Source organism: Hemitrygon akajei, chromosome 13 (assembly GCF_048418815.1).
Source record: "Hemitrygon akajei chromosome 13, sHemAka1.3, whole genome shotgun sequence".
NCBI classification, from domain to species: domain Eukaryota; kingdom Metazoa; phylum Chordata; class Chondrichthyes; order Myliobatiformes; family Dasyatidae; genus Hemitrygon; species Hemitrygon akajei.
In genome coordinates, this window is record NC_133136.1 from 87,942,396 (window position 1) to 87,956,384 (window position 13,989).

At 41.8% G+C, this 13,989-nt stretch overlaps 1 protein-coding gene across 1 annotated transcript in view; it reads right to left on the bottom strand.

The window, feature by feature from the left end:
• LOC140738033 (stearoyl-CoA desaturase 5-like) overlaps nt 1–13,989 on the bottom strand; it is a 107,797-nt gene that overhangs the window by 16,251 nt on the left and 77,557 nt on the right. Inside the window, exon 4 of the mRNA XM_073065012.1 lies at nt 2,687–2,919. Within this exon, the coding sequence (XP_072921113.1) occupies nt 2,687–2,919 (233 nt within the window). The remainder of the gene's footprint in view (nt 1–2,686; nt 2,920–13,989) is intronic.

The window sequence follows — 13,989 nt, forward strand, 5'->3', positions numbered from 1 at the left end:
TTTGCTGTCCGGTCCGGGCAAGGACATTACCTGGGATGAGGTGTCCGCCGCCGCTTTCATTCAAATGAAGGATGCCTTGGCGAACGCCACGATGCTAGTGCACCCCAGAATGGACGTCCCTACCGCCCTCACAGTGGACTCATCTAATATGGCAGTCGGTGGGGTACTGGAGCAGCTCATCGCGGGCCGCTGGCAACCCCTGGCGTTTTTCAGCAAACACCTGCGGCCACCCGAGCTCAAATACAGTGCTTTCGACCGGGAGCTGTTGGCGCTATACCTGGCAATCCGGCATTTCAGGTACTTCTTAGAAGGTAGGCCCTTCACCGCGTTCACAGACCACAAACCGCTTACCTTTACATTCACAAAGGTGTCCGATCCCTGGTCGTCCCACCAGCAGCGCCATCTGTCCTACATCTCTGAATACACGACGGACGTCCGGCACGTCTCGGGTAAGGACAATGTTGTGGCGGATGCGCTCTTTCGCTAACATTCACGCCCTTTCCCAAGGGGTAGACTTTGAGGCACTGGCTGAGGCATAGTTGGCAGATGAGGAAATCCCGTGTTACAGGTCCGCAGTCTCCGGTTTGCAGCTCCAGGACCTCCCCGTAGGCCCAGGTGAGAGGACCCTACTCTGTGATGTCGCCACCGGCCAGCCCCGTCCCGTCGTCCCGGCACCTTGGCGGTGACGTGTTTTCGACTCCATTCACAACTTGGCGCACCCCTCCATCCGCACTACCGTCCGGATGGTCTCCAGCAGGTCCGTGACTGGGCCAGAACGTGCATGCACTGCCAGATGGCCAAGGTGCAGCGACACACCAAGGCCCCGCTGCAGCAGTTCCACCCCACCCACCGGCGTTTCGACCACATTCATTTGGATATCGTGGGCCCCCTGCCAGTGTCGCACGGAGCGCGGCACCTCCTGACTATCGTGGACCGGTTCACAAGATGGCCAGAGGCGGTCCCACTCACCGACACCACCTCTGAATCTTGCACCCGGGCACTGATCGCCACCTGGGTGTCCCGCTTTGGTGTACCGGCCCACATTACCTCCAACAGAGGCGCCCAGTTCACCTCCAGCCTGTGGTCAGCGATGACCAGCCTGTTGGGGACTCAGCTGCACCACACCACTGCCTACCACCCACAGTCGAGCGTTTCCACTGTCACCTGAAGTCGGCTCTCATGGCCCGCCTGCACGGAGCTAACTGGGCGGACGAGCTTCCCTGGGTCCTACTCGGCATCCGCACGGCACCCAAGGACGATCTGCATGCTTCGTCGGCCGAGTTGGTGTAAGGCGCACCCCTGGTCGTTCCCGGGGAGTTCATACCAGCCCCAAGGGGGCGAGAGGACAAATCCGCAGCAGTCCTGGGCAGACTACGCGAGAGGCTCGGTGCCCTGGCCCCCGTACCCACTTCGCAGCATGGGCAGCACCCGACCTGCGTACCCAAAGACCTGCAGAACTGTAAGTTTGTGTTTGTACGACGGGGCGGGCATCGGCCACCACTGCAACGGCCCTACGAGGGGCCATTTACGGTGCTCAGGAACAACGGGTCCACATTCGTGCTGGACGCTGGGGGGAGAGAGGAGGTTTTCACGGTGGACCGACCCATGTGGACTTGGCGCAACCGGTCGAGTTTCCGGCACCGCGGCGCAGAGGCCGACCTCCCAAACAGGGTCCAGCCCAGACTGTGGACATTGGGGGGTGTATCGCCGGTTCTGGGGGGGGGGGGGGGGTTATGTGGCGACCCAATTACTAGCACACTCGAACCGGCTGACAATTAGCCAGCGTGCAGGGACAAAGGAAGAAAGCCTGAGGGGGTTTCAGTAGGGCCTCTCAAGGTATCTGGTGGGAGAGACAGGCTTAAAAGCAAGACTGCGGAGTTGAAATAAACTTAGTCTTTGGCTGCAGTTTACCGACTCCGTGTCGTTATTTTAGCGCTGCGTGTAGCACACCGCTACAGTACCACCTCAGGCTGATGAGCAAATTTTATGGCCTTTTGAATGTTATTCATATTAATTACAATATACTTTTAATCAGTTGTAAGTAACATACACTGTTCAGTACCATAACAAACTTCAATGAATTAGCAAATGTCAGGGGAACAGTAGAACAGGGAACCAGTGAGCAAGACACCAAACCATTGGAATTTATGAATAGCCAAATCAGAGGTTTAGTGTATTTGCGCTGAGTAGCATGTTTCGATGTTGTATTTCTTTTTCCAGTTAGCAGATGCACATGAAGAATTGCTTTGTTGCACAGGTGTGCTTACCATCAGCCTCCATGCAAATAAACACCGTTGATGCAGATGTTGCATGCAAACTATTGTGTAGGTGTCGGCAGAGGTCCCGGACAACCTGTAAGTGCAAAGGTGATGAAGACAGATCTACTGTGACACATCCAAGTTTGGGTTATAAACAAGGTCAGGTCACTTGACATCATTGCATCCCCAATTCAAGTATTTGATTTTACCACCTCTGTTGGTGCAGTTCAGGCCCTACTAGCTGACTGGGACACAGCTTAGTAACTTCAGGAGGCATAAAGAGAAGGCAAATCAATTATATCACTAAAAGGATAATGCTTGCATCAAATGTGTAAGGAGTTCTACCCAGAGTTGCAGTTAGCCCCCATTGCTGTCAAATTTTTGAAAACAACCAAGTTGGTACCAACCTGGACTGGTTTCCTACTCACCAAGTGCTCCAAAAGTCACAAATCTGTTTTCTCTTGGATTGATGTTCTTGTCATAGGGTCTGTTTCCATACATGTGGGCAGCACTGTTTACCAGCCATGTGACATTCAGAGAGATGGTGTATCGAAGAATGGAAGCCAGGAAATATGAATTCCAGAGACTTTCCCCCCAGAAATACCAGGGGATAAAAGTTGGCATTAAGAAACACATGATTAAAACAGACGTCTTGTAATACCTACAACAGAGAACAAAGCTTAATTACACAATTACCAGAATAAGCCTTGTGAAAAAAGCAGGATTATCTGTATTACTATCTGTGGAAAACAAATAAAACTGTATGCAGTATAATCGTCTACACAGTTTCTGTTGCTCTGCATTAACAAGAATGTGATTTAACAGGACAATTCAGCGAATGGCTTTATGATGAATATCAGATGATTTTGTGCCACTTTGGCAACATCTGCACATATTCAAATATTATACATAAGTACTTAATACTTAACAGATGGCACTGTGGTTCAGAAGAGTAGGGAACCGAAGAGGATGGTAGCAGTAATAGGGGACTCTATAGTAGTCAATGGGACAGATAGGTGACTCTGTGAATGCGAAAAGGAATCACAGATGGTAGTTTGCCTCCCAGGTGCCACAGTCTGCGATGTTTCTGGACACGTCCACAATATCCTGAAAAGGGAGGGTTAGCAGCCAGAAACTGTGGTACAGATTGGTACCAACAAAATAGGAAGAAAATAGGAGGTTTTGAAAAAAAGAATACAGGGAGTAAGTGAGGAAGCTGAGAAGCAGGACCTCAAAAGGTAATACTGTAAGGATAGGAATAGAATGAGGTGGCAGATAAGTAAGTGGCTGAAGAACTGGATCGGGGGGAGAAATTCATTTTTCTGGATAATTGGGCCCTCTTCTGGGGCAGGAGGGATCAATTGCACTTGAATCTGAGGGTGATCAATATCCTTGTGGGCTGGTTTAGCGGAGCTGATGAGTGGTTGAAATATATGGCATGGGGATGGGAACCAGTATGATAGAGCTGAGGATGAGCCAACGGGTTTCCTCTTATTGAGGCAAAATTCAAAAGGGCAAAGAATGCAGGACTGAAGGTGCTGTATTTAAATGCCATAGCATTCGGAATAAGGTGGATGAACTCATGGTGCAATTAGAGATTGATTGTGGGTATCACTGAGTCATGGCTGAAAGAAAGTCATAGTTGGGAGCTTAACAACACAGGATATACTTTGTATTGAAGGGACAGGCAGGAAGGCGTAGGCAGTGGTGTGGCTCAGTAAGAGATGAAATTACATCTTTAGGAAGAACTGACACAGGGGCAGAGAATGTTGAATCTTTGTGGGTGGAGTTAAGAAACTGCAAATGTTAAAACATTATGAGAATCATACATAGGCCTCCAGATAGCATCAGAGATGTGGGATTGAGATTGCAAAGGGAGCTGAAAAAGGCACGTAATAAGGGTAATGACATAATTGTAATGAGGGACTTTAATATGCAAAGGGATTAGCAAAATCATGTTGGTGTCAGATTGCAAGAGAGGGAATTTGTTGAATGCCTACGAGATGGCTTTTTAGAGCAGCTTAAGAACATAAGAAATAGGAGCAGGAGAAGGCCATCCGACCAATTGAGTCTGCTCTGCCATTCAATAAGACCATGGCTGATCTGACCATGGACTCATCTCCACCTACCTGCCTTTTTCCCCATAACCCTTGATTTCCCAACTATCCAAAAATCCATCCAACGTTGTCTTAAATATATTTATTGAGGTAGTCCCCAAAGCTTCATTGGGCAGAGAATTCCACAGATTCACCACTCTTTGAGAAAAGCAGTTTCTCCTCCTATCTGCCCTAAGTGTACTCCTTTGAATCTTGAGGCTGTGTCCTGAATTTCTAATCTCACATACCAGAGGAAACAACTTTCCTCCCTCTATCTTATCTATCCCTTTCATAATTTTATATATTTCTGTAAGATCTCCTCTCATTCTTCTGAATTCCAGTGAGTACAGTCCCAGGCGACCCAAACTCTCTTCATAATCTAACCCTCTCATCTCAGAAATCAGCCTAGTGAACCTCCTCTGCACCGCCTCCAAAGCCAGTATATCCTTCCTCAAGTAGGGAGACCAGAACAGCATGCAGTTCTTCGGATGTGGACCTACCAGTACCCTGTACAGTTGCAGCATAACCTCCTTGCTCTTAAACTCAATCCCTCTAGCAATGAAGACCAACATTCCATTTGCCTTTTTGATAGCCTACCGCACCTGCAAACCATCTTTTGTGATTCAAGTCTTTCTGCACAGCAGCATCCTATCTATATGCCTCTGCAGACTCTCCATATTCTCTGCACAATTTGCTTTTCCATTCAATTTAATGCCATCAACAAACTTAAATACACTATACTCAGCCCCCCTTCCAGATCGTTAATGTATATCATGAACAGTTGAAGGCCCATCACCGACCCCTGCAGCATATGCTCACCACTGATTGCCAACCAGAGTAACACCTGTGTCTCCCAACTCTCTGGTTTTTATTAGTTAACCAATCTTCTATCCATGCTGATACCTCATCCACAACTCTATGCATCCTTATCTTATGAATGTCTTTTATGTGGCACCTGATCGAATGCCTTCTGGAAATCCAAATAAAGAACATCCATTGTGTTTATTATATCCTAAAAGAACTCCAGTAAGTTTGTCAAACAGGACCTGCTTTTGCTGAATCCATACTTGCATCTGCATGATGGATTCATTTATTTCCAGATGCCTTGCTATTTCTTTAATGATAGCTTCAGGCATTTTCCCCAACTACAGATGTTAAACTAGCCTATAGTTACCTGCCTTTTGCCTACATCCTTCTGTAACCCTCAGCCTCGGCCAGCACGTGTTCGTCTAGGGGAAAACAACTTCTGGCCCCGCCAAACTGAGAAATCTCGTTTGAGTGGATGCTGCGTGATGTGTTGCCCGGTTACAAATCCACACCGCAAAATATCAGACAGTACACCATATGCAATTAAATGACTGATCTTTATATACTTCTTAATTTGACTATATGGTTAGTAAAGAAACCAAAAAAAAAGGGCCCATTCTCATGAAACAGTCTATTGCGCATTGTTGGAGCTCGTTGTTTGTTCATTTGTTCCCATCGACCTTTGAGCGTAGCCGGCCCTCGGACCCTTGTTCCTCAGTCCACTCCGTCCGGTGGTCTTCAGACTGTCTCCATTCACATCCTCTCTCTCCCCGACGAAAGACCATGAAAAACACAGCTCCCAGACACACAAGAAAGAACATTTCTCCCATTGGATAGCCTCTGCACTCCAAAGTCCCGTTATCTTGAATCATAACCCAAACGTTGCTGCTACAGAGAAACCATAACCTTAGCAGTGGAACATTACATAGAAGCCATTACATTAGCCTTAGCAGTGAAACCTTACAGTATGTTACACTCTCCCCCCACCGAATTTAGTCATGTCCTCATGACCTTGAGATAATTCACCAACCCTTCCTGCAAAACACAAAGACCAATCCAGATTTAAAAGGCAGTGACATAGCTCCCCAACACAATAGGGGTCACATTTTGTTCCCCTGGTGCTACATTGCCCAGACTATCCGGTGGTCTCCTAATTCTGAGACCTCTGCACGCCCTCATCTAACTCAATGGGAGATGGGATGGGAGTCTCTCCCTCAATCAATGGGGAGTTAGCAAAAGGCAACATGTACCACAGAACCTAAGGAACAAGCGCAGAGCGCTCACAGTCTGAGGCCTTGGCCAAGTGGTAACCACCTCTATCTTCACCGTCAACTTTCCCCCTTTTTCCTATAGTTTCTCCCCAACTTGTCTTACAGGGGACACTAGACATTACTGTCACTGGGAACAGGTGCACCAGGGGCATCCCCCTCGAGGACTTCCGGAGCATCCATTAAGAGGGCCTCGCCATCAGGCACTCCGGGAAGTTGGGGTCCCCATCACTCTCACTACTTCCCTGGGTCGTACCACCATTGGCTTTGACTGAGTGAACAACACAGTCCCTCATCTAAATTCGGTATCTAACCCAATGCAGCCACGCACTTCCTCATAAGCAGCCCAAAACACTGGGTGCACGAGACAATGTTCCCAGAAAGCTCTTGCCAGCCTTCTCCTTGCAGGCCCCCATGAGACTCCTCACAAGAGGGGTGTTGGTGCCCACCAGAATTGAAACGCCGCCCTTCTCCTGGCACATGGACAGGCCATGGTCCCACCTCACCTGGGGCACTGATAGACACTGGCAGTCCCACTACCGTTACGTCAATGCTAGTCTGAACTAGAACAAGATCTCAACCACCATTTTATCAAATTCCGTGCTACAATTTCAACTTTGCCAACAGCTTTAACAGTACTCAAAAATCAAATTAACAATTCATCCAGGGTACGAATATCCACCCCACTCAACACGCACACATTAGTTACTGGTAACCCCGCGGAGGCGCACCACCACTCCACCCCAGCAGCATCCATACCAGCACAGAAACACAATCATGCAGCATCCAACGGAATCAATCTCAAACGTGGCCCCCACAACTGTAACCCTCAGCCTTGGTCAACACATATTCGTCTAGGGGAAAACAACTTCTGGCCCCACCAAACTGAGAAATCTTGTTTGTGTGGATGCTGTGTGATGTGTTGCCCGGTTACAACTCCACACTGCAGAATATCAAACAGTACACAATATGTGATTAAATGATTGAGTTTTATAATTCTTAATTTGACTATATGGTTAATAAAGAAACAAAAAAAGGGCCCATTCTCATGAAACAGTCTATTGCACATCGTTGGAGCTCACTATTCGTTCATTTGTTCCCGTAGCTGGCCCTTGGACCCTCGCTCCTCAGTCCACTCTGTCCGGTGGTCTTCTGACTCTCTCCATCGCTCCCTGACGAAAGGACCATGAAAAACCCAGCTCCCAGACACACAAGAACGAACATTTCTCCCATTGGATACCCTCTGCATTCCAAAGCCCCATTATCTCTAGTCATAACCCAAACATTCCTGCCACAGAGAGACCATAACCGTAGCAGTGGAACATTACACAGAAAAGCATTACATTATCCTTAGCAGTGTTACACTTCTTTGAACAGTGGTGTGATATTCACCTTCTTCCAATCTACCAGGATCTGCCTAGAGTCCAGAGAACTTTGGTGAATAATAAGCCTCTGCCTACTCACGGAAAGGTTATCTTAGATTGGATGTGATGTAATAACCCAGATCTTATTAAGAAGCTGTGATCATAATATGATTGAATTCATACTGCATTTTGAGAGGGAGAAGCATAACTCACATGTATCTGCATCACAATGGAATAAAGGGAATTACAGAGGAATGAGAGAGGAACTTCTCCAGGTGGACTGGAGGAGGATACTGGCAGGGATGACGACACAGCAGAGAAGGGTGAAGTTTCTGGGAATAGTTCACAAGGCACAGGGTAGGTACAGTATGTTGCACAGAGGAAGAAGTTCTCAAATGGTAGGGGTAGGCAACCGTGGCTGACAAAGGAAGTTAAGAACTGCAAAAAGCCAAGGAAAGGGCATATAAGGTAGCGAAAGTGAGTATGAAATTGGATGATTGGGAAACTTTTAAAATCCAACAAAAGGCAACTTAAAAAGCTGAAATATGAGGGCAAACTACCCAATAATATAAAGTTACCATAAGTTTTTTCAGTTATATAAAGAGTAAAAGGGAGGTGAGAGTTGATATTGGACCACTGGAAAATGATGCCATCATGGAAAATGGTGAGTAGTAATGGGGGGGGGGAGGTCAGCGGGAGACGCTCATGGAGTGAGTACTGTTTTAGATTCGCTCCATAACCTTTACTTTTTTTAACCTTTGATCACCCTTATCCAACTTATTTTTACCTACACCAAAAGATTCTTGCTATTTTTTTGGACTTATCGTTAAGAGTTTATTGTGAATTTTTGAAGATATGCAAACAGAAATGGCTCTTAGATTTAAAGGATGAGAACCGGGGCGCAACCCGAACGGTAATGGAAAGAAGCAAGCTCATCCGCAACGCACTGAATTAACTTATGAACTGTTTATGGAGGTTTTGGATAAAAAATTTGATGAACTACAACAAATTTTTAAACAAGATATAAAGGCTTTTCAAGATTATATGGTTAAGACGGATTTAGTAATTAAACAGCAGCAAGTTCTTATCGCATCTCTGCAAGAAGACGCTTGGAAACGAGATTTGACAATTGAAAAATTGCAACAGGATTTAATGTCGACCACTAAATTGGTGGAAACACTTAAAGCCAAAAGTGTCGACTTTGAGAATCGGTCCAGAAGACAGAACCTACGTATACTTGGTCTCCCAGACGGCATAGAAAAAGACGACCCTTCAAAATATTTTGCTCAACTTTTAAAAGATGCGTTCCCGTCAGTTTTCCCAGATAACCCTCCGTTACTTGACCGAGCACATAGAATTTGGCGTCGATCATCGAGTGCTCCAGCTAAACCGTCGGTTGTAATTGTCCGGTTTCATATGTACACAACAAAGAACAACATATTCGTGTGGCTCGGCGGGTTGGAATGGTTAAATTTCAAGATTACTATTTCCGTTTGGTTGAAGATTTTAGTCCTGAAGTTATCAAGAAAAGGCTCCTTTTTAAACCTCTGATGTCTGAATGTTATGAGAAAAATCTAAAACCTGCGCTCTTATACCCTGCGAAGCTTAGAATCTCTCCGTCAAATGCTCCACGCCAGGTTTTCCTTTCTACATCTGAAGCGAGAAGTTATCTGGAGAACTTCCCTACTGCTACAGACACTAATCTCTAATAAATGAGTGATTCCGATCATGTAAGATGGTTTTTGATTCCTCAAACCAGATTTAGTCTCTGGTTATTGGTGTAGGTTTATCCTATACTTTATATTTAAGTTAAAGTGTGTTTTCGTTATATTAATCGCTCTGTTTTATACACTTTAACCATTATACTATATTTTTGACTATTATTTTTGTTCCTTCGAAGGTGTATTTTTAACCCTTCGAAGGTGAATTCTTTTTTATTAAGATGGTGGTTTTTTGGAAAAATATTCTTGGTTTTGTTTAAGATGGCGTTATTTTTTCTTCTCTCGTCTTCTTCCTATAATGCATCGCTTATCATAGTTTAAATATTTCTTGATTTGTTTGGGTTATAACCCAATTTATAAGCTTTTAGTGATTATATTCTTTTTTTTTTACAACTAAGTATATTAAGAAGTGTGGTTTTAGTATAGTGATTATAATTTTTAAAGTCAGGGTGGTTTTTTTAATATATATATCCTTTATATACGGAGTGGTCTTCCGCTGATATGGGGGTAGAATTAGTCTCATTTTTTCCTTTTTCTAGCCATATTTTGGCTTTTTTTCTTTTTCTTGTGGGGGTGGGGGATGGTCTGTTTTCTAATTTTATTTTTCTTTTACTAGTTTGTTTTAGTTTTTTCATTTGGGCTGTTTTTGAACTTCAAATATGTCTATGATGTCATCACTTCCGGGTCCGCTCTTTATTTTTGTTCCTCTTCCGGGTGCATGAGTTTATAATTTGGTTAACCCTTTTTATACCAAAGGGTTGATTTTAGAAGCATGGCTCAGACCATTAATTTTGTGTCTTGGAATACTAATGGTTTAAACCATCCGATTAAACGAAAGAAGATTTTCAAAGTATTCCAAAGACTATATCATTTTTGTACAAGAAACTCGTGAGGAAGGAGGACAAATATCGCTTTTTTAGGTCTTGGCGGGGTCAACAGTATCATTCGAATTCGAATGCCAAAGTAAAGAGAGTTTCAATTTTTATTGACTCCTCTATTGCATTTGTTCAACACGATATCTTTTCGGATCCGAATGGTAGATTTTTGTTAATTACGGGTTTACTTTGTAATAAAAAGGTTGCTATGGTTAATGTTTATGCTCCAAATGTGGATTGTCCTGATATTTTTTAAGTCCTTATTTACTTCTTTACCTAATCTAAATGAATATAAGTTAATAATGGGTGGTGACTTTAATTGTTGTTTAAATCCTTTGATGGACAAATCTATATCTATTCAGACTTTACCCAATAAGTCGGCCACTTGTATTAACTCCTTTTTGACTGATAATGGAGTTTTTGATATTTGGAGATTTCGGCATCCTAACGACAAAGAGTTTTCTTTTTTTTCACATGTTTATCATTCTTATTTGAAAATTGATTATTCTTTTATTGACTCTTGTTTTATTCCATCGGTAATTGGTTGTAATTATGATATTATAGCTATCTCTGACCATGCTCCATTAAAACTTTCTATTAAATTTACGGATACAGCTTCTAATGTTAGACAATGGCGATTTGACTCTACCTTACTGCAAGATCCTCACTTTATTAAATTTATGAAGGAACAGATCGATTTCTTCTTTTCAACTAATTCCACGGATGATATTTCTTGCGGAACACTTTGGGACACTTTTAAAGCGTATATACGTGGACAGATTATCTCTTACTCTGTTGGTCTGAGAAAACGCATTAAGAAGGAAGCTCTTTTATTGGTTGATAAAATTAAAGAGATTGACAAGAAATATTCGATCACTCCTAGTAAGGAGCTTTACAAACAAAGGGTTGAACTTCAAACGGAACATAGTTTATTACTTACATCTCCGATTGAAAATCAATTAATGAAAACCAGATCTGATTTTTATATACATAGTGATAAATCGGGTAAACTGTTAGCTAGTCAGTTGAAGAATGTTTTGGTTAAACGTCAAATCACTAAGATTCGTCAGCAGAATGGGGATTTGACAGTTAACCATGATGAGATAAATAAGTCATTTCAAGACTTTTATACCTCCCTGTATCAATCTGAATTCCCTCAGGATCATAATACCATGTGTGATTTTCTTGGGAAATTGAATTTTCCAAAATTATCATCCGATGATCTTTCAATATTAGATACTCCTATTACGGATGCAGAAATTAAAGGGGTTATTTCCTCAATGAATTCTGGGAAAGCACCAGGTCCAGATGGGTATACAGTAGAATTTTTAAAATGTTTTCCCGCTACTCTTTCTCCTTGGTTATGCAGGGTTTTTGAAGAAGCAATTAGATTGGGGAATTTGCCACAATCTTTTTATAGAGCTTCCATTTCTTTAATACTGAAGAAAGATAAAGACCCTGCTGACTGTGCATCCTATAGACCAATATCTTTATTGAATGTAGAGTCCTAGATCTTTTCCAAGTTACTGGCAACCAGGCTGGAGAAGGTATTACCCCAAATTATTTCGGAAGATCAAACCGGTTTTATTAAAAATCACTATTCTTTTTTCAATGTTAGGAGATTACTGAATATTGTTTATATTCCTTCACATAGCACTTCAGAATGTGTTATTTCATTAGATGTCCGGAGAAAGCATTTGATAGAGTTGAATGGCCTTACTTATTTTATGCGTTGGAGAAGTTTAATTTTAGTCCGACATTCATTTCCTGGATTAAACTGATTTATCACACTCCAGTAGCCTCGGTGTTTACTAATAATCAAAGATCTCCATTTTTTCGTTTATTTCGGGGCACTAGAGAAGGCTGTCCTCTTAGCCCATTACTATTTAACATTGCTTTAGAACATTTGGCAATTGCCATCAGAGAATCAAAGGATATTTCAGGTATTAATCGTGGGACAGATATTCATAAGTTATCTTTGTATGCAGATGATTTATTATTATTCATTTCTAACCCTGAGAAATCTATTCCAGCAGTTCTATCATTGATGGCTCAATTTAGTGAGTTTTCTGGGTATAAGTTAAATCTTAATAAGAGTGAATTGTTTCCTTTGAATAGACAGGTCCCAATTTATGGAAACTTACCTTTTAAATTAGTTAATGACTCTTTTATTTACTTAGGGATTAAAATCACAAAAAACCATAAAGAATTATTTAGGTTTAATTTTTTACCCTTAATTGATCAGATTAAATGCTTGTTTACTAAGTGGTCACCATTATCTTTATCTCTGATAGGTAGGATTAATGCTATTAAGATGGTTATTTTACCTAAGTTTTTATATATTTTTCAAGCGGTACCAACTTTTATTCCGAAATCTTTTTTTACTAATGTTGATTCAAAAATTTCCTCATATATATGGCAGAATAAAAATCCCAGGTTAGGTAAAATATACTTACAGAAGACAAAGAAAGAAGGTGGGTTGGCATTACCTAATTTCAGATTTTATTATTGGGCAGTTAATATTAGATATTTGTTATGTTGGTTTAAAGACTGGGATGGATCTTTTGGCCCTCATTGGGTGAGTTTGGAAATTAAATCGGTACCAGGTTATGCTCTGGGTTCTATTTTAGGGACTTCTCTCCCTTTTGCTCTTTCTAAATTGCCGAAACGAATTGACAACCCGATAGTTAAACATACTTTACGTATATGGTTTCAATTTCAGAAATTTTTCGGGTTGACTCAATTCGTTTTAAATATTCCTATAGTATCTAATTGCTTTTTCCATCCTTCAATTATAGATCAAGCTTTTTCAGCTTGGAAAACTAAGGGATTACTAAGATTTTCTGATTTATTTTTGGACAATTGTTTTATGTCTTTTGAGCAATTATCTAATAAATATAATTTGCCTAGATTTCATTTTTTTTTTAGATATTTACAGATTAAGCATTTTTTAAGTATGGTACTTCCTACGTTTCCAAATTTTGTGTCTTCAGATATTTTGGAGAGTTTGTTTGAATTAAACCCTTTTCAAAAAGGGCTTATATCAAAACTTTATAATATAATTATGAAGATACGTTCAGAGCCCCTTTATAAGACAAAAAATGATTGGGAAAGAGAGCTTAATCTTATTATTCCTATTGAGAATTGGGATAGAATTCTTCAATTAGTTAATACATCATCTATATGTGCCAGACATTCATTAATACAATTTAAGGTCGTACATAGGGCCCATATGTCCAAGGATAAATTAGCTCATTTTTATTCTTATATAAATCCTATTTGTGATAGATGTCAGTTTGAAACCGTGTCTTTAACTCATATGTTTTGGTCATGTCCACTTTTGAAAAAATATTGGAAAGATATTTTTGATATTATCTCTGCGGTATTGAACATCGATTTACAACCCCATCCTATTACCGCAATTTTTGGTTTACCAACGATGGACTCACTTCATTTATCTTCTTCCGCCTGTCGAATGATTGCATTTCTCACTCTGATGGCTAGAAGATCTATTTTGTTGAATTGGAAGGAAATTAATCCTCCCACTGTATTTCACTGGTTTTCTCAAACTATGTTATGTTTAAATTTAGAAAAAATTAG